Source organism: Oncorhynchus gorbuscha, linkage group LG01 (genome assembly GCF_021184085.1).
Source record: "Oncorhynchus gorbuscha isolate QuinsamMale2020 ecotype Even-year linkage group LG01, OgorEven_v1.0, whole genome shotgun sequence".
In the NCBI taxonomy this organism is placed as follows: domain Eukaryota; kingdom Metazoa; phylum Chordata; class Actinopteri; order Salmoniformes; family Salmonidae; genus Oncorhynchus; species Oncorhynchus gorbuscha.
Genome location: NC_060173.1, coordinates 100,841,385 through 100,860,300, shown reverse-complemented (window position 1 = coordinate 100,860,300; position 18,916 = coordinate 100,841,385). Strand labels below are relative to the sequence as shown.

General features: G+C 42.3%; 1 protein-coding gene across 1 annotated transcript in view; it reads right to left on the bottom strand.

The window, feature by feature from the left end:
- Positions 1–17,191, bottom strand: part of LOC124028461 (von Willebrand factor C domain-containing protein 2-like) — a 40,640-nt gene extending 23,449 nt beyond the window's left edge. Inside the window, exons 1-2 of the mRNA XM_046340533.1 lie at positions 16,261–17,191; positions 14,218–14,624 (exon numbers count right to left, since the gene is read on the bottom strand). Coding sequence (XP_046196489.1) covers positions 14,218–14,607 — 390 coding nt within the window. The 5' untranslated portion in view covers positions 14,608–14,624; positions 16,261–17,191. The remainder of the gene's footprint in view (positions 1–14,217; positions 14,625–16,260) is intronic.
- Between the last annotated feature and the right edge of the window lie 1,725 nt (positions 17,192–18,916).

The window sequence follows — 18,916 nt, the reverse complement described above, 5'->3', positions numbered from 1 at the left end:
CAGCCCTGTCAGCATCCTCTTAATTGGGGCTTTGATCAGAAGCTACCAACACCCTTCAATTTTTTGTTTACTCCGCTGGACACTATGCAGTCATCGTTTTATACAGTAATTCAAAGAGAAATTATACTTTCATGTCTTTAATACTTTCATAAATAGGCACTTTCATTCTGGCACAACCATGGTGATTATGACTTTAGCTTCCTCAAGTCATCAGATGCCTGTCACGGATCAACAACCCCACAACAGTGATCTGATCAAAGCTTCAAAGCTGTGGTCAATGGGAATTCTTTGCTATATCAATTATTTATCTAAACTATCTGAAAATGGCTATTTTCATTGACCATCCACAGTTTCCCCTCTGTGTTCTGCCTCTCCCTGTAATTTCTCTGTTCAGGTGAGAAAATCGATAGGAACAAATGAATGGTTTTTCAAGAGGTGTGAAATGTCCTTCCCTCTCGCCCGGCCCTGCCACTCAAGGTTAGTGGGGATGTGAGGGTGAGCTGCACTATTGATGGACTTGATCTCACATCAAACCAGCAGGCTTTACTTACAGGCCTCTCTCCCTCCCTGAGGGGAGCATGGATCTGCATCCCAATACAGGCCTAAGAGGCTTCGTCCCCTCAACACCGATCCAGCCAGGCTGAGTTACAAATGTCACCCCATTCCCTTTATAGTGCACTACCCTAAGGGCCCTGGTCAAAAGTAATGCACTATAAAGGGAATAAGGTGCCATGGGACGCGCCCCCAGTCACTGATCACAATGGATTAAGTACACAGGTTTAAAGGGCTGATCTCTCACAATCTTATTAGCAACACACTGCTTTACTTAAGTCCCCCATACTAATTAGCTAATGCCATGCTCTTTTTGGAGATCTAAAAGCCTTGTAAATGATATGGAGTCTAAAATTAGTTGCATGTGTTTCACTGGGGTGAGCAGTCACATTGTGATTGAATTGAATTGAGTTGAAGAATGTGATCAAGGACAAAGATGGAACATGGACAATAGGAAAATCAAATCAATGAACTGAGCTATTCGAGAGATGAGATTTCTTACAAACAAAAATTACAAAGTTTGGTGCCCACTAACCACGTTTCAATTCACAGTTTTTATGCAAGTAAAGTCATATCGTATATATTTTAAAAAACTGTGATGGAAACAGGAAGTTTCGGTATAATTTTCTAAATATAGACAGATAATTTGTTAGTTCGACATGGTGGGATCTTTTTGTGTTAGTAAAATTAATTATGCGGGAAATGTTGGTGGAAACAAAGTCCATTTGAAGTCACGCAACAATATGGTGTGTGGTCCTCCCACTACTTGGAAAACCATGCTGTTTATTAGGCTACAGATTAAATAAGTTATGATGAACTTCACAGGGTGGTGAAAGTACACTGTGATGAGCTTGATGCTGCTTTCCAATAACTTTTGAGGGTTTTACTCTGGGGACATGATGAGCGATGCTTGACTGCTATTTGACAAATAAAAATACTCTCATCTCATAATAATCTCATTTTTTAGACTAGCTAACCCGCACTGTATCTGCTGGCTGTTGGCTAGTGCGCAGGTGCCAAGACCAGAGCCAGAGTAGGCACATTTGCCATTTAACTCAACAGTTTTGTGAAGACAAAAAACTATCGGTAGAGTTGAAAAAGTGATGGAAACACATTGAACTTTAGATTTTTATTCGGTACATCATTATTTTGTGTGTGCACTATGTCATCACGCACTGATTTTTATCCACAACAAGTTCATTTGGTGGAAACAGACCTTTGGTTAGAAAATGCACATGTTTTCTTTATGCAGATTGAAACCTAGCTACTGTCTAACTTTTATATCAAACTTTAGGGACCATGGAAATGGAACATTTGCATAATTGTATTTAATGCTAATCATCACATAAGTTGATGATTGTGGACACATTACATGTAAAGGAAATGAATGCCATTAGCAACTGCATGCACATTGAATACTAAAGTATAATGGAAAAAAAGTTCCAAAAGGGTCATAGGATAACCCTTTTCATGTAAAACCCTCTGTGGAAAACCAAAAGAAATCTTCCTGGAACCAAGATTTCACATTCTTAAAATAAAGTGGTGATCCTAACTGACCTAAAACAGGGAATTTTTACTGGGATTAAATGTCAGGAATTGTGAAAAACTGAGTTTAAATGTATTTTGCTTAGGTGTATGTAAACTTCCGACTTCAACTGTAAGCTTGTTTTTCTCCGAAGTTTGTAAACATTGTAAATGTAAACAAACACTGTAGCCTCATAACATGATTAAAACAATACTTTTATATATCATGGACTGTCTGTCCTTGCATCAATAGCTCTGTCTATTAATCTGAGAGTGGTTCATTTCTCGTGGCCCATCCCTCAGCTTTTTACCAAAAACAGAGGCAGGGCATCCATTTTGTTATTGTTTCATCTGTGGATTTGCCCTTTAAACGAGATAAAAGTGTCACCAACGAAAGGTAAACAATGGGCCTATTGCAAATGCAGCATATGGCATTCATTTTTCACATGATAATAGCACTTTTAAGTAGCGCTCAAAGCATGGCATTCCATGAGCGCAGCATTTATTTTTCAACTTGAATCATTGAGCCCAATCAGTCCTCCATGACAACAAAATCATAAACATCAGAGTAGGGCTGGCTAATAAATCCTTAGTTTTGGGGTTATGCTCAGGTAAAACAATTTGGCTAATCTAGATTTCCATATTTCAAAGTCCTATTCTTGAAGATCAAGGTGTACAACATTTATTGGAATGACTGGAATTGTGATTTTAATGTAAATATGATCATTTAATCATATCATTGTATGTGGTGATGGGTTAGAAGAAGCCTACATAACCAAACCATAAAGAAAAATGTAACATCCATATATTTTGGGCTCCCGCAGTGGTTTAAGGCATTGCATCTCACTGCTAGAGGCATCACTACAGACCATGGTTTGATTCCAAGCTGTATCACAACCAGCCGTGATTGGGAGTCCCATAGGGCGGTGCACAATTAGCCTAGCGTCGTCCAGGCCAGGGTTTGGCCGTCATTGTAAATAAGAATATCCCCCACGGGACAGATGAGCAAACGTAGGCTAATGTGATTAGCATGAGGTTGTAAGAAACAAACAAAAAAATCCCCGGGACATAGACATGTTGGATATGGGCAAAAGCTTAAATTCTTGTTAATCTAACTACACTGACCAATTTACAGTAAGACTTGCCTAGTTAAATAAAGGTTAAATAAAAAAAATATATGGCCAGCAATATACACTTTAACATAGATTTATCTTGCAAAATATGTTCTTCAATTGGTAACATACATTGCTGTCTTCTTCTAATGCCTCAAGGGGAAAGTAATCTAAAAGTAACTGAATGTAATCAGATTACGTTACTGAGTTTGGGTAATCTGAAAGTTACGTTACTGATTACAATTTTGGACAGGTAACTGTAATGGATTACATTTAGAAAGTAACCTACCCAACCCTGGACAGCCTATAGGGAGGAGGTCAGAGACCTGGCAGTGTGATGCCAAAACAACAACCTCTCCCTCAACGTGAGCAAAACAAAGCAGATTATCGTGGACTACAGGAAAAGGAAGGCTGAACATGCTCCCATTCACATCGATGGAGCTGAGGTGGAGCAGGGCGGGAGTTTCAAGTTCCTTGGTTTCCACATCACCACCAAACTATCATGGTCCAAACACACCAAGAAAGTCGTGAAGAGGCCACAACAACGCCTTTTCCCCCTCAAGAGACTGTAAAGATATGGCATGGGTACTCAGATCCTCAAAAAGTTCTACACCCTTGACAGCATCCTGACCGGTTGCATCACCACCTGGTATGACAACTGCTTGGCGCTGCAGAGGGTAGTGCGTACGGCCTAGTTCATCATCCAGGACCTACATACTACGGGTTGTCAGAGGGAGGCCAGTCACCCAAGTCATAGACTGTTCCCTCTGCTACCGCACGGCAAGTGGTACCTGAGTGCCAAGTATAGGTCCAAAAGGCTAACCCCAAACAATAAGACCGCTGAACAATTAATCAAATGGCCATCTGCACTATTTGCATTGACAGCCCTCCCTTTGTTTATACATCTCTACTGGCTGTTTATTATCTATGCATAGTAATTTTACCTCGACTAACCTGTAAGCCCACACATTGACTCAGTACCAGTACCCCCTGTATATAGCCTCATTATTTTCTTAAAACTGCATTGTTGGTTACAGGCTTGTAAGTGAGCATTTCACGGAAAGGTCTACACCTGTTGTATTCGGCGCATGTGAAAAATACAATTGAATTTGATCTATACACATCTTCACTGGAGGAATTTACACAAGATATACTAGGAATGATATGATACTGCATAAGCGTTGGTATGTTTCTTGACACTATAATTAAGAAATAAGTATTGAGGGGGTGTGGTATAAGACCAATATACCAGGGCTAAGGGCTGTTCTTATGTACAACGCAACCCTTAGCTGTGGTATATTGACCATATACCACAACCTCCTGAGATGCCGTATTGCTATTATAGACTGGTTACCAATGTAATTAGAGCAGTAAAAACACATGTTTTGTCATACCAGTGGTATAGGGTCTGATATACCACGGCTGTCAGCCAGTCAGCATTCAGGGCTCAAACCACCCAGTTTATAATAACAAATATGAACCCTGTAAATAGTGTATATTGTTTTTTATTGACAGGGAGAGAAAAACAATGCTCTAACAGCAGATTAGGGAGGCACCATGGGATTAAGCTGCTCATCTAGCTAGCCTACTGTTTCTAATATAACATTTCCTATTTAACATCAGTAAAAAAAAGCATTACAGTCTCAATATGCATTACTATTTAGGGCTTATCTCTGAATGATTTAGTTTATGTTTGTCATGTCAGAGCTACTGTACTGTATTCAGCCCATTGTGTATCCCCCCAGGTGTTCCTCCTGTCACAGGTCTAAGATATGTTCTCAGATAAAAGTTGGTACAATTCCTTCTCATGCTTAGAATGATTGCTGCATTATCCGGCAGAGTTCTATTAAACACTGTTGGGGGATATAGGCAACAGTGTGTGGGTGAAAAATGGGTCTATCTATGCAAGTGAAAATCGACTTATTCTTTACTCAATCCTACTCTTCCAATCTGTAGGTTCAACTGACTCTCTCATAGCTAAATTAAATGAGCAGCGCTGTAGTATACTGTAGGTAATGTTTACAAGCCACTGATAAGAATCACTATTGGTCAGTATAGACAAGACATGTCCATACCAACACTATAATAATAATAATTATAATAATTTATCACATTTCTACAGAACTTTTCATAACAATCTTAATGCGATTCAAAAGCAGAAAAAAACTAGTAATACATCATCATGAGTAGTTTAGCTATAGTTAGGTAACCAATAGGCCATGTCTTTGAGTCTATGCATCATCCAAAGATAGAGATGGGAAGTTCATGGCTTGATCAGAGGTAGTATGGTCAGGGAGATGGTTGATGAAGAGTCTGGTGACAGTCATGTAGAAGGCTACTCTGGGAACCAGCATGAGTCGTGTAGCTACTGGACTTATCCTCTTTCACAATGTATGGCATCCAGTTGGGTGACGCATCAGCAGCTCTTGGTGTGCCAGAAAGCTCACCACACACAGTTCAGAGTACCAGCCAGTCGTCCCCAACCACAAGCCCTCTGCCTCAGCACTGCATTCATTTACTGCATCTCCCATTCTTCTCAGGCTTCAGGTGACTCTTAAATTGATGTTTTCAAAAGATCAGGAACCAGCAGCCAGGTGAAACAAAAAAAGCTGGTACAGTGTCCAGATGCATCATTCAAACAAAAACAATTGGCTAGCTAACAAGTCAAAAATAGTTGACCTGCCAGTCTATCTGCAAATCTGTGGGTAAAAAACACCAGAAATATGCACTAAAACTCAATGTTATCAAAAACAAAACAGCTAATAAAAAAACAAATAACAAATAATTAAATATGTACACATTTACAGGAGTTCTCTGTTTAAGCTCTCTGTTTAGGCTGGTGCCATGGCAACTACAGAACAATAAATATATGACTCTGCCATCTTCTCTTGCTCTCACCCTACTGACACATAGCCCTCCAACACTGACAATGTGCTTCAGCCTCTTCCATCATGTAATGTCCAACCAACACGACTAATTGCCATGATTAATCATCATATAAATATATCAGGCCAGTTCAGGCCTTAGGGTAGGCCTGGGTATGCATAGATTTTATCCAGTATAATAGGACAGTATAGTAGGCCAGCCTACCTCAAGTGTGGTACAGCTCCAACCATGCCCCAAAGCATTCAGTTTGCCATTGATGAATGTGCTTGGGGAATCTCCAAGCCCATTGATAAAGTGTGAGGTGCCTGTAGTTGTGCAGCAGTGTCATTACTAATCAGCCATATCCATTACGCCCCCCACTGTCACAGCAAAAATGCTTGAGACGCTTGTGAATCTAAGCCTGGAGGATGGATAAATACATAGGCTAGACGCCGACCAGATTATCTAATATAATCTCATTTTGTCCATTTCTAATCCACAGAGTAGGCGTAGGCCTGAATACAAGATACCATGATTTGCTGTGTCATAAGATGTGCACATTTACAACTTTCTCTCTGCCACCAGGTTCAGGCCCAGCCCGGCCTCTCCTCTAACCTTAACCTCCCCTCTGCAGATTCAACACCAGTTCCAGCACCAGACCCAGTTCCAGCACCAGACCGAGTCACAGCACCAGAATACTGGAAGAGGTGCAGAGGAGGGACCCAACATCTAACCTTCACCCGGAGCGAGCAGACCAGGGGAGTGCCACCATCGATATCCGGGTCTAGGGCTCCCTTGTGTGTCTGCTTCCTCCTCAGGTTATCCTTTCTCCCCTCTGCAGGTACAGTTACAGCCTCATCCCAGTACCCGGCTTCCAGCACCAGTCCCAGCACCAGACCACCAGACGAAGTGCAGAGGAGGGACCAAAGATCAAACCTTCACCTGGTGATCAGGCCACAGGAAAGTAACACCATGGGCCTGTGGGTCTAAGGCACCTTTGTGTGTTTGTTTGCTCGTCAGGCTGTCCTTCCTCCCCTCTACAGACCCAGATACCCATCCAGCACCTGAACCAGCCCCAGTTCCTTGTTCCCGGTTCCTGTTTTTCCTGGTCTCCAGTTTTCCACCCTGGTCCCGGCACCAACAAGACTTCAGTCCTGGCCCCAACAGCAGCAACAACCCTTGACACAGCACTGACCAACCACAACTGCCACCTCCATCCAGCAACTGCCAGCCCAGACCCCATCCACAACACAAAGACACATTGTGGACTGACTGATGGACAGATTGCTTTTGTTTTTGCTTTTCCTTGATTAGATGACCATTTGGTTTGCCTAATTTGACTTGATAGCTTATTGTTATAATTAATTATCATTTTGAATTTTGAAAAACCAAATTAAAGGACCTCAACCTTTTCAGGGTTCTTACCTAACCTTAACATTTCAAGGTTCTTGCTAGGTAAAGAGTTTGGGGATATTATGGCATCATTTTGAGTGGAAAATAAAGTTTAACGTCAAAATCTGGTGTATTAGGTAAATAGGACAGATGTCAAATAATGCAATACGTTAATGAGTTTATTTATTTATTTATTTTTTACCTTTATTTAACCAGGCAAGTCAGTTAATGTTGCACTATGACTATCAAATCAAAATGTATTTGTCACATGCACCGAATACAACAGGTATAGACATTACAGTGAAATGCTTAAATACAAGTCCTTAACCAACAATGCAGAGATCAATTTTTTATTAACTAAATAAACTAAAGTAGAATAAAAATAAAAAGTAAGACAAGAAAATTACATAACAATAACAAGGTTATATACAGGGGGTATCGGTACCGAGTCAACGTGCAGGGGTACAAGTTAGTTGAGGTAATTGTAATTGTAAAGTGACTATGCATAAATAATAGACAGTGAGTAGCAGCAGTGTCAATGGAAATGGGTGGTCAATGGAAATTGTCCAGGTGGCTATTTCTAATTGTTCAGCAGTCTTATGGCTTGGGGGTAGAAGCTGTTAAGGAGCCTTTTGGTCCTAGACTTGGCACTCCGGTATCGCTTGCCATGCGGTAGAGGAGAGAACAATCTATGACTTGGGTGACTGGAGTCTTTGACAATTTTGGGGGTCTTCCTCTGACAACACCTAGTATATACAGTGGGGCAAAACAGTATTTAGTCAGCCACCAATTGTGCAAGTTCTCCCACTTAAAAAGATGAGAGAGGCCTGTAATTTTCATTGTAGGTACACTTCAACTATGACAGACAAAATGTGGGGAAAAAATCCAGAAGATCACATTGTAGGATTTTTAATTAATTAATTTGCAAATTATAGTGGAAAATAAGTATTTGGTCAATAACAAAAGTTTATCTCAATACTTTGTTATATACCCTTTGTTGGCAATGCCAGAGGTCAAACGTTTTCTGTAAGTCTTCACAAGGTTTTCACACACTGTTGCTGGTATTTTGGCCCATTCTTCCATGCAGATCTCCTCTAGAGCAGTGATCTTTTGAGGTGTTGTTGGGCAACACGGACTTTCAACTCCCTCCAAAGATTTTCTATGGGGTTGAGATCTGGAGACTGGCTAGGCCACTCCAGGACCTTGAAATGCTTCTTACGAAGCCACTCCTTCGTTGCCCGGGCGGTGTGTTTGGGATCATTGTCATGCTGAAAGACCCAGCCACGTTTCATCTTCAATGCCCTTGCTGATGGAAGGAGATTTTCACTCAAAATCTCACGATACATGGCCCCATTCATTCTTTCCTTTACACGGATCAGTCGTCCTGGTCCCTTTGCAGAAAAACAGCCCCAAAGCATGATATTTCCACCCCCATGCTTCACAGTAGGTATGGTGTTCTTTGGATGCAACTCAGCATTCTTTGTCCTCCAAACACGACGAGTTGAGTTTTTATCAAAAAGTTATATTTTGGTTTCATCTGACCATATGACATTCTCCCAATCTTCGTCTGGATCATCCAAATGCTCTCTAGCAAACTTCAGACAGGCCTGGACATGTACTGGCTTAAGCAGGGGGACACGTCTGGCACTGCAGGATTTGAGTCGCTGGCGGCGTAGTGTGTTGCTGATGGTAGGCTTTGTTACTTTGGTCCCAGCTTTCTGCAGGTCATTCACTAGGTCCCCCCGTGTGCTTCTGGGATTTTTGTTCACCGTTCTTGTGATAATTTTGACCCCACTGGTGAGATGTTGCCTGGAGCCCCAGATCGAGGGAGATTATCAGTGGTCTTGTATGTCTTCCATTTCCTAATAATTGCTCCCACAGTTGATTTCTTCAAACCAAGCTGCTTACCTATTGCAGATTCAGTCTTCCCAGCCTGGTGCAGGTCTACAATTTTGTTTCTGGTGTTCTTTGACAGCTCTTTGGTCTTGGCCATAGTGGAGTTTGGAGTGTGACTGTTTGAGGTTGTGGACAGGTCTCTTTTATACTGATAACAATTTCAAACAGGTGCCATTAATACAGGTAATGAGTGGAGGACAGATGAGCCTCTTAAAAAGAAGTTACAGGTCTGTGAGAGCCAGAAATCTTGCTTGTTTGTAGGTGACCAAATACTTATTTTCCACCTTAATTTGCAAATTCATTAAAAATCATACAATGTGATTTTCTGGATTTTTTTTCTCATTTTGTCTGTCATAGTTGAAGTGTACCTATGATGAAAATTACAGGCCTCTCTCATCTTTTAAGTGGGAGAACTTGCACAATTGATGGCTGACTAAATACTTTTTTGCCCCACTGTAGGTCCTGGATGTCAGGAAGCTTGGCCCCAGTGATGTCCTAGGCCGTACGCACTACCCTCTTTAGCGCCATACGACCAGATGCCGAGCAGTTGCTATACCAGGCGGTGATGCAACCGGTCAGGATGCTCTCGATGGTGCAGCTGCAGAACATTTTGAGGATCTGGGAACCCATGTTAAATCTTTTCAGAATTCTGAAGGGGAATTGGCTCTGTCGTGCCCTCTTCACAACTGTCTTGGTGTGTTTGGACCATGAAAGTTTGTTGGTGATGTGGACACAGTCAATTAACAGCAACACTATGGTGTTGAATGCTGTTGTCAATGAATAGCATTCTCACGTAGGTGTTACTTTTGTCCAGGTGGGAAAGGGCGGTGTGGAGTGCGATTGTGTAATGTGTGGACCTGTTGGGGCGGTATGCGAATTGGAGTAGGTCTAGGGTTTCCGGCAGGAGGGTGTTGATGTGAGCCATGACAAGCCTTTCAAAGCATTTCATGGCTACCGACGTCAGTGTTATGGGGCGGTAATCATTCAGGCAGGTTACTTTCACTTTCTTGGGCACATGTTTGAAACATGTAAGTATTACAGACTCGGTCAGGGACAGGTTGAAAATGTCAATGAAGACACTTGCCAGTTGGTCTCTGTTTGTTGCCAGTTCGTCTTGTTCGTTCAAGCTTACTAGCGTTTTTCCTGTCAGCTCCTATCGTTTCCCAGCCTCTCTTTGCTAGTCCTCCCGGTTTTTACCTTTGCCTGTCCTGACCATGTACCCGCCTGTCGTCCTTTACCTTTGCCTTACCCTGGATTTTCGACCCCTGCCTCCCTTGACCTGTCTTTGCCTGCCCCTGTTGCTACAATAAACAGTGTTACTTCGACAGTCTGCATCTGGGTCTTACCTTGATCCTTGACAGTACGAACTGGCCATGACTGACCCAGAAGTCTTGGACCAGCTCCGCTACTCCATCTCCTCCCAAGAAGCCACCATTGGTATGCATGAGAAGTTGCTTTGCGGCATGATGGAGGGATTCCAGGCCACGGCCGAATGTCACGACCAAGCATTGGACATTTTGCTGGAGCAAGTCCGTGGGTTGCCTACTAGGCAGCCGACCACGACGGTACCCTCCCAGCCCTCTGTAACCCAGCTGGTAGCAGCACCATCACCCCGGTATCCCGAGAACCCCGCTTACCTCCACCGGAGTGAAATGATGGAGATTCCAGAACCTGCCGGGCCTTTCTCTCCCAGTGCTCCCTCGTTTTTGAGCTGCAGCCTTCTTCATTCTCCTCTGACCGCTCGAATATAACGTATATTATTACGCTGATGTCCGGGAAGGCACTCGCATGGGCCACGGCGGTATGGGAGCAACAATCCGCCGTCTGCCTCAGGTATTCGTGGCAGAGGTGAGAAAGGTGTTGAAGGCTCCAGTGTCTGGGAGAGAGACTGCCTGGAAGTTACTCCAGCTTCGGCAGGACACCTTCAGTGCGGCAGACTATGTGGTGGAGTTCCGCACGCTAGCAGCAGAGGGTACCTGGAACCCAGAATCGCTGTTAGACACGTTCCTGCATGGATTCTTGGAGGAGGTAAAGGATGAGCTGGCAGCCTGATAACTACCGATGGATCTCGACTCACTCATCGCTTTAACCGTCCAGATCGATGGTCGGCTACGGGAACGTAGGAGGGAGAAGAGGTTTGAATGCTGTCCCAATCGCTCACTCAGGGATCCCACCTTGTAGCCGATAAACTCACCTCTTCCCAAGCCGATGCAGGGCTGGGCTGTCTCCAACCAAATGCGTACGCAGACTTGAGACCCAGAGTTGTCTGTATTATGGTACAGCCGGTCATTTTGTGTCTACTTGTCCCTTCAAGAGAGCTAGCATATTCGTTGGAGTACACTGGTGGGTCTGAAAGATAATTGTTCTTCTCCCCTTACTCGCCCCCTCTCTATGCCACCCTGCTATTGGGCGACCAGCCACCCTGCTATGGGGGGGGGGGTACTGTCATACCCTGATCTGTTTCACCTGTCCTTGTGCTTGTCTCCACCCCATCCAGGTGTCACCTATCTTCCCAATTATCCCCTGTATTTATACCTGTGCTCTTTGTCTTGTTCGTTCAAGCTTACCAGCGTTTTCCCTGTCAGTGCCTATCGTTTCCCAGCCTTTCTTTGCTAGTCACCCGGTTTTGACCATTGCCTGTTATGACCCTGTACTCGCCCGCCTGACCTCTCTGCCTGTCCCTGATTCTGAGTCCGCCGGCAGTCCTGTACCTTTGCCTTACCCTGGATTTTCGACCCCTGCCTGCCTTGACTTGTCTTTGCCTGCCCCTGTTGCTACAATAAACAGTGTTACTTTGACAGTCTGCACCTGGGTCTTACCTTGATCTCTGATAGTCCTGGTAATCCATCTGGCCCTGCGGCTTTGTGAATGTTGAACTGTTTAAAGGTCTTACTCATATCCGCTACGGGGAGCGTGATCACACGGTCAGCCGGAACAGCCGGTGCTCTCATGCATGCTTCAGTGTTGATTGCCTCGAAGCGAGCATAAAAAGCATTTAGCAAGTCTGGTAGGCTTGTTTCACTGGGCAGCTCGTGTCTGGGTTTCCCTTTGTAGTGCGTAATATTTTTAAAGTCCTGCCACATCTGAAAAGCATCAGAGCCGGTGTAGTAGGATTCAATCTTAGTCCTGTATTGACGCTTTCCTGTTTGATGGTTCGCTCCTTTAGCTCAGTGAGGATGTTGCCTGTAATCCATGGCTTCTGGTTGGGAAATGAACATACGGTCACTGTGGGGACGATGTCGCCAATGCACTTATTGATGAAGCCGGTGACTGAGGTGGTATACTCCACAATGCCATTGGATGAATCCCGGAACATATTCCAGTCTGTGCTAGCAAAACAGTCCTTTAGCATCCGCATCATCTGACCACTTCCATATTGCGTGAGTCACTGGTACTTCCTGCTTTAGTATTTGCTTGTAAGCAGTAATCAGGATGATATAATTATTATAATTATTAATTACCAGATTTGCAAAAATGAAGGGTGAGGGAGAGCTTTGTATGTGTCTGGAGTAAAGGTGGGATTTGGGCCTTGTCTTGACAAAGCAGCATATATTTTGCATCGGACTCATTAAAGAAAAACACTTTGTCCAGTTCTAGGTGAGTAATTGCTTTTTTAGGTCATAAGAGATGGTAGCAGCAACATTATGTACAAAATGAGTTACAAACAATGCTAAACAAAATAGCACAGTTGTTTAGGGGCCCGTAAAACGGCAGCCATCCCCTCCGGCGCCATTATTATCAGTATTATACACTGTAAAAATTGTAACTTGTTTTTAAGATAACTTTACGTTACTGTAAATTCCAATAAACCTTGGTTTAACTCTACATTACTGTAAAGAAGGCACTTATTTACAATAATGTACAGTAACATGCTGAACTTCTTTTTACAGTAACTTCTAGGTAACTGTTTGTCAGTAATTTACCATTAAAACAAGTTGTGTTTTTTACAGTGTAATATAATGAATTAAGACTAAGAGTGTTGAATCAACAATTAAAATGTTGAGTCTCTGTGGACCCATGTTTACACTGAAACAGTGTTAAATGTTAACTCTGCTTAGTGTACAGTCTTATTTAAATATTTCCCAGAGTGCCTTGCCTTTCAAGTAAATTGTAGAGTTACCACCCATGACTGAATTTATTAGAGACATGGTTTCAAGGCTAATGAAATAATTTAGTTTTGTATTATTGTTTGCAATATTGAATGCTGGGTAATATGATAATGAGCTGTGTATGACTTTCAGTCCATTGTACTAGGGTGAAGCTAGGCCCTCAAAATAAGGTCTTAAGAAAAAAACGTATGGTGTTGTGTTAAATATATATGTTGAAAGATAACATATCCACTTAGGATGTCACTTGGTGAAGTCCATAGGACTGGAAATGGATGAATGCAACAAATATGTATCTGTCACTAATAAATACAGTAACTCTACAATTTACTCGAAAGGCATGGCACTCTGGGAAATATTTGGATAAGGCTTTACACTACGGAGTGTGTAAATTTAACACTGTCGCGGTGTCTATATAGGTCCACAGACTCAATCCTTTCATGGTTGATTGAACACTGTTAATTTAGACTTTCTTTAACAGTGGAGAATTTGCTGTGTAGATTCTCTACGAGCAGAGAACTTTGGGGGAAAACAAAATCATGATGTTCTGAGTGGAATGGCTATCCAGTCAACACTGCTGCGTTGTTTTGATCGCATACAATTGTCACACTTAGCTCATTCGGCCTACCTAAATAAGCAACACTGCTTATAGTGTGTATTGTGGTACAAATGCAATTGCATCCAAATGAGAATTGAACATTTAAAATGATTTACAAACCACTGATCAATAGACCATGCAAATTAAAACAATAAACACCAAACATCCCTACCTTAAATTCCTCCAGGATCTTGTAAGTTTTCCCCCTGTATTCACAAAAGTTTTTAACCTCCTTGCATTCAGGACAGCATCCATTGTGCTCCACTTTTGTGCACTTAGGGTGTATCTTGGGGCACTCCGGCTGGTCGCACACTGGCCCATCCTCAGTGCACACGCATGGGCAGTTCGAGTGTCCTGGGAAGAAACGCTCCCCCAGTTTGTAAACAAATCCACTGTCGTCCACGCAAACCTTCCCCCGGTAATCGTCGAAAATTATGTTGTCGCTGTTGGCAGTTCGCTCTGCCTCGTCCGCGGCGTAATCCTCGGGACTGAGGGAGGCTGGTGACAAGATGGCGTGGAGGACGAGGAGGACAATGCAGGGTGTTGGAAAGAGAGGGCCCATCCTTCGCCGCGGTATTCCTATTTCAGTCAAGGAAAGGGTCGAAGTTGCATTTACTTTGCCCATTCCATTCCCAGTTTGTGCAGCACGAAGGCCAAATTAACATGCTGATGATATCATGCAAATAGAATGGTATATATTCAATTATAAGTATCCACAGCAACGGATACAATTCCAGAAAAGATTTACAATCTAACACAGCAAATTCTCAAGTGTTAGTTCAACACTTAGTGTTAAATTTAACACGGGTCCAGTGTGTTGATCCAGGTGTTAATTTAACACTAACATAATTAATTTAACACTCACTGATGTAAAATAACCCTAGTGTTGGTGTTAATAACCAGTGTTAAATTAAAACCATGCTCATATTATTATTATTATTATATTTATCATATTTCCCAGTATGCTCTATTGCAGGTGACTTTTTAGAATTGTTTGTTTCAATATCTATGTTTGTGCATGTACATTGATTGGTTAATTAATATTATGCTACTCAAAAATAAATAAATAACATTTTTTTAATCTAATCCAATCCGGGAGCTGGATTTATTGCACTATAGGGCCGGATTACCGCATTTGGGGCTCCAGGGGCCCACCCACCGTTTTTTGGGGGAAATAAGCTAATTTACTGCATTTCAATACATTTTGCCATGGTGCAGAGAGAAAAATGTGCATTTCTACACTTTTTGTCATGAGGCTAAGAGAAAATGTTGAAGTTTTAAAGCTAATTTCCTGCAATTCCACAGTTTTTGCCATGGGGCAGAGAAAAATATGTTACCCGTTACTGAAATGGTTGTTCCAGTTTAAATGGTTTAGCTCAGGGGTATCAAATACATTTTTCCCTGGGTGCTGCATTTGATCTTCAATGAGGTCCAGAGGGCCCCACTGAAACGGTATGAATGTAGGTCCATTATACTTTATACACAGTTTTGATTTGAGTCATTTTAAATTGGCCGGATTGGACCGTATGTTTGACACCCATGGTGTGGTCTCCTATCTTAGTCTTCCAAACCCTGGCAGTCTTTCTAAATGCAGGTTGTGGGTGAATAAAGATTCAAAATGTTGAATATCCCCACTCTGGCTGTATTCCAATAGGAATTACACATCACTTTCCAAGCCAGCATAATGTGATTTGCAGGCCTGATGTACCATGAAAGCCATGAATTTCAGGCCACTGTATTAGGTAAAAATGCAGCCCTCAAAATAAGATCTTATTATAGAAGTGTTTCAGTGTGTTAATTACATCTTATGATAACATATTTGCATAGGATCTCATTTGATGGCCAGGAAATGTTATTTGATGAATGCAACAATCATGTTTCTGTCATTAACAAATACAGTTAAGGTTTGTAGCTTTACAATTCACTGAAAGGCAAGACACTCTGGGAAAAATGCAAATAATGCTTAACACACTGTTAATTTAACACTGAAAAGTGTGGACCCATATAGACAATGGACTAGTGTTGATTTAACACTGAATAATGTTCTGTCTATTATTACATTTCTTACATACATTGCAGAATGTCAGTATTTTAAGTAAGATAACCCCCCCCACAATAAAAACAAGATGTGTTTACAATGAAAAAAATACATTAGGTTTTAGGATGAGTTTTACAGTGAATGGGAAGGTGGATACATTGGGCATTATAGACTCACCGCGTTGAAATGTTCGGTTACACTAGTTGGAGTCGGGATCAACAGAGATCCAAACCCAGTAGAATGGATTAAACACAAGATCCAATAACTTCCAGATTGACCATTGGATTAAACCAACAGGCTCCAGTTAAAAATATAATCCCCCTTCAGTTGCTGTTGTTGCGCGTAAAAGCAGTTAGAAACGAGACCATTTTCGGTACGGATGACTTCGGAGCAGCGCGAGCGATGTGATATGCACACACAAATCAATCTGATACATGACTCAGAGAATCCCGTATTTCCCGTAGATAAAGATAACAATAGGTACTGATGTGTGAAAAAGAAGCCTTGAAAAAAAATGGTACGAAATTATATTGCCTTCTATTTTTGCCAATAGGCTACTCATAGTCGTCCACGGCAGTGAGAGTCATTTCAATCAACTTCCAAATGCTGCAGGTAGATCAAAAACATAATTATGCATTGTAACATACATCCAGCAGCGAGTACAATTTGAACAATAGACCCAAACTCTGGAAGATACACCTTTAAGAAGAGAAAAAATAACTAAAAGAAAACAAGTTTAAACCCAGCATCTCCAGTAAAAGTTGTTTAGCCTACTAAAGATATTTTATTTGTCCACACTTTTCCGTGCGCACTCTCCGGGAAGAAGCAGAGAATATGGTAGCCTACCAATCATAGCTTGATTCTCGTTAGTTGAATAAGCTGAGGCGAAAAAGCCCCGATTCAAGTCCTCCGCCTATACCGCCAATTTTGTGAAGAGGAGCGTGCAGAACAGCGGCGCTTTACATCGCCCTTGTGAGTAAGAGGGGACGCATTTGACTTCAGGACCACGGACAGTGGCAGAGGGCACAGCGGCAGACAGCGCTATCTTCAGCACTGTCGCTGTTCAGTCGAGCGTCCCGCTGAGCACGCGGAGATTGGAGAGCTTTCCCATCTTGTGTTGCTCCCCAGACCAGCAAGGAAAAAGCGAATGGTTTGACGCAGCTTGATCACCCTTCAAAAAACTTGAAGTGGCATTTTATTATATCGATATCCGCCCAAAATGCACTGAATCAATCGAAATAGATGGATGGGGTTTGCTCTCTTAAATATCACGTGGAGCACTTTTTATTGAAAGCTTCATAAACAGATAGCACAGTTTCTCTGCACGCGGACGTTATTTATGCTACTGTAGCCTATGAGCTAGATCACACACACTTTACCATTCTTGCAGCAAATAACTGAAATAGACTTAGAGAAAAGATGATGTACAATGTGGCGTTATGTTCATTTCAGAATAGACTACACAGTCATTTCCCAGGATTGAAGATGAACACAATTCCACATTATACCGTATCTGCTCTACAGAGAACCTACAGAGGTGCAACATTTTCGAGTGGATGGGAGAAATAAGAAACTACAGAGCTCAGCTCCCAAGGCATTTGCTTGTACAGTACAGGGGTATGGTTCATGTCTATAATGGACATAACTACAGCTCTCTTCTCAGGCTGTCCCTGGGGATCTCTGGCTAACATGGTGTAAAATGTCAAGGGTGCATTAATCTCTGAGTGAAAACATACTCATAATACCTCACTTGACAAGTAGCCTTGCAGAGACATGTAGCATGTACACTACTGTAGAATGTTGTGTGTATGTGTGTGTGCGTGTGCATGTGTGTGTGTGTGTGAGAGTACCATGCATCGGGGTGTGTGTGTGTGTGTGAGAGAGAGAGAGTACGTGAGTAAGTCCATCTGTGTGTGTGCGTAGGCTTGCCTGCGTGTGGTATAATGTCTCTGTGTGTGTTTAGCCTTGTCTCCGTCCTCTCTGTCAGAGTCAGTGCTATGCTTCTTTAAATGGAGCATAAACAACACCTATCAGAGATAATCAGGATGAATTGTGTCAGAGCCCTGGATGACGTCTTACAGTGATGATTCATTCATGAACAAACAGCTCTTTTTGACCAGATATCTTTTGGAGAACATAGGGAACCGAATCGAGAGAGAGAGAGAGCCGTTCAATTGAGTACCTGATTTGTATACTACTGCTACTGATTTTTGAGCACCAGAAAAGGATGATCTATAGAAACATTATAAAAACATTATCTGGAGACGGTAATTCCTCACTGCAGGAACAATAGGTAGTGGGGAGAGAGCCACATTCTGGTCCATGCAAAATTTTGTCAGGCAAAATGTAGTATTTGAACACAAATTTCATGATCTGACATAATGGTAGGCATCCCTTTAGGCATTACATTAGAAATGTGCTATTTTTCATTGCTTTTCATCACATTTTAAGCACCACTGGACCAAGAGCCGTTTGGGAGCCAAATGAACGCCTCATTTAGGTGAGCCGAAAAGACTCGGAATACCCATCACTAATGTCATATCCCTGCTCCTTAGTAATTGAAGCATGATTTCTCACATTTTTAATAGCAATGTGTGAGCTGTCTGTACTGGAGTATCATAGGCACAGCATGTTCCATAAGACGATCAGCAGCCTCAGAGGATCACACACACACACACACACACACACACACACACACACACACACACACACACACACACACACACACACACACACACACACACACACACACACACACACACACACACACACACACACACACACACACACACACACACACACACACACACACACACACACACACACACACACA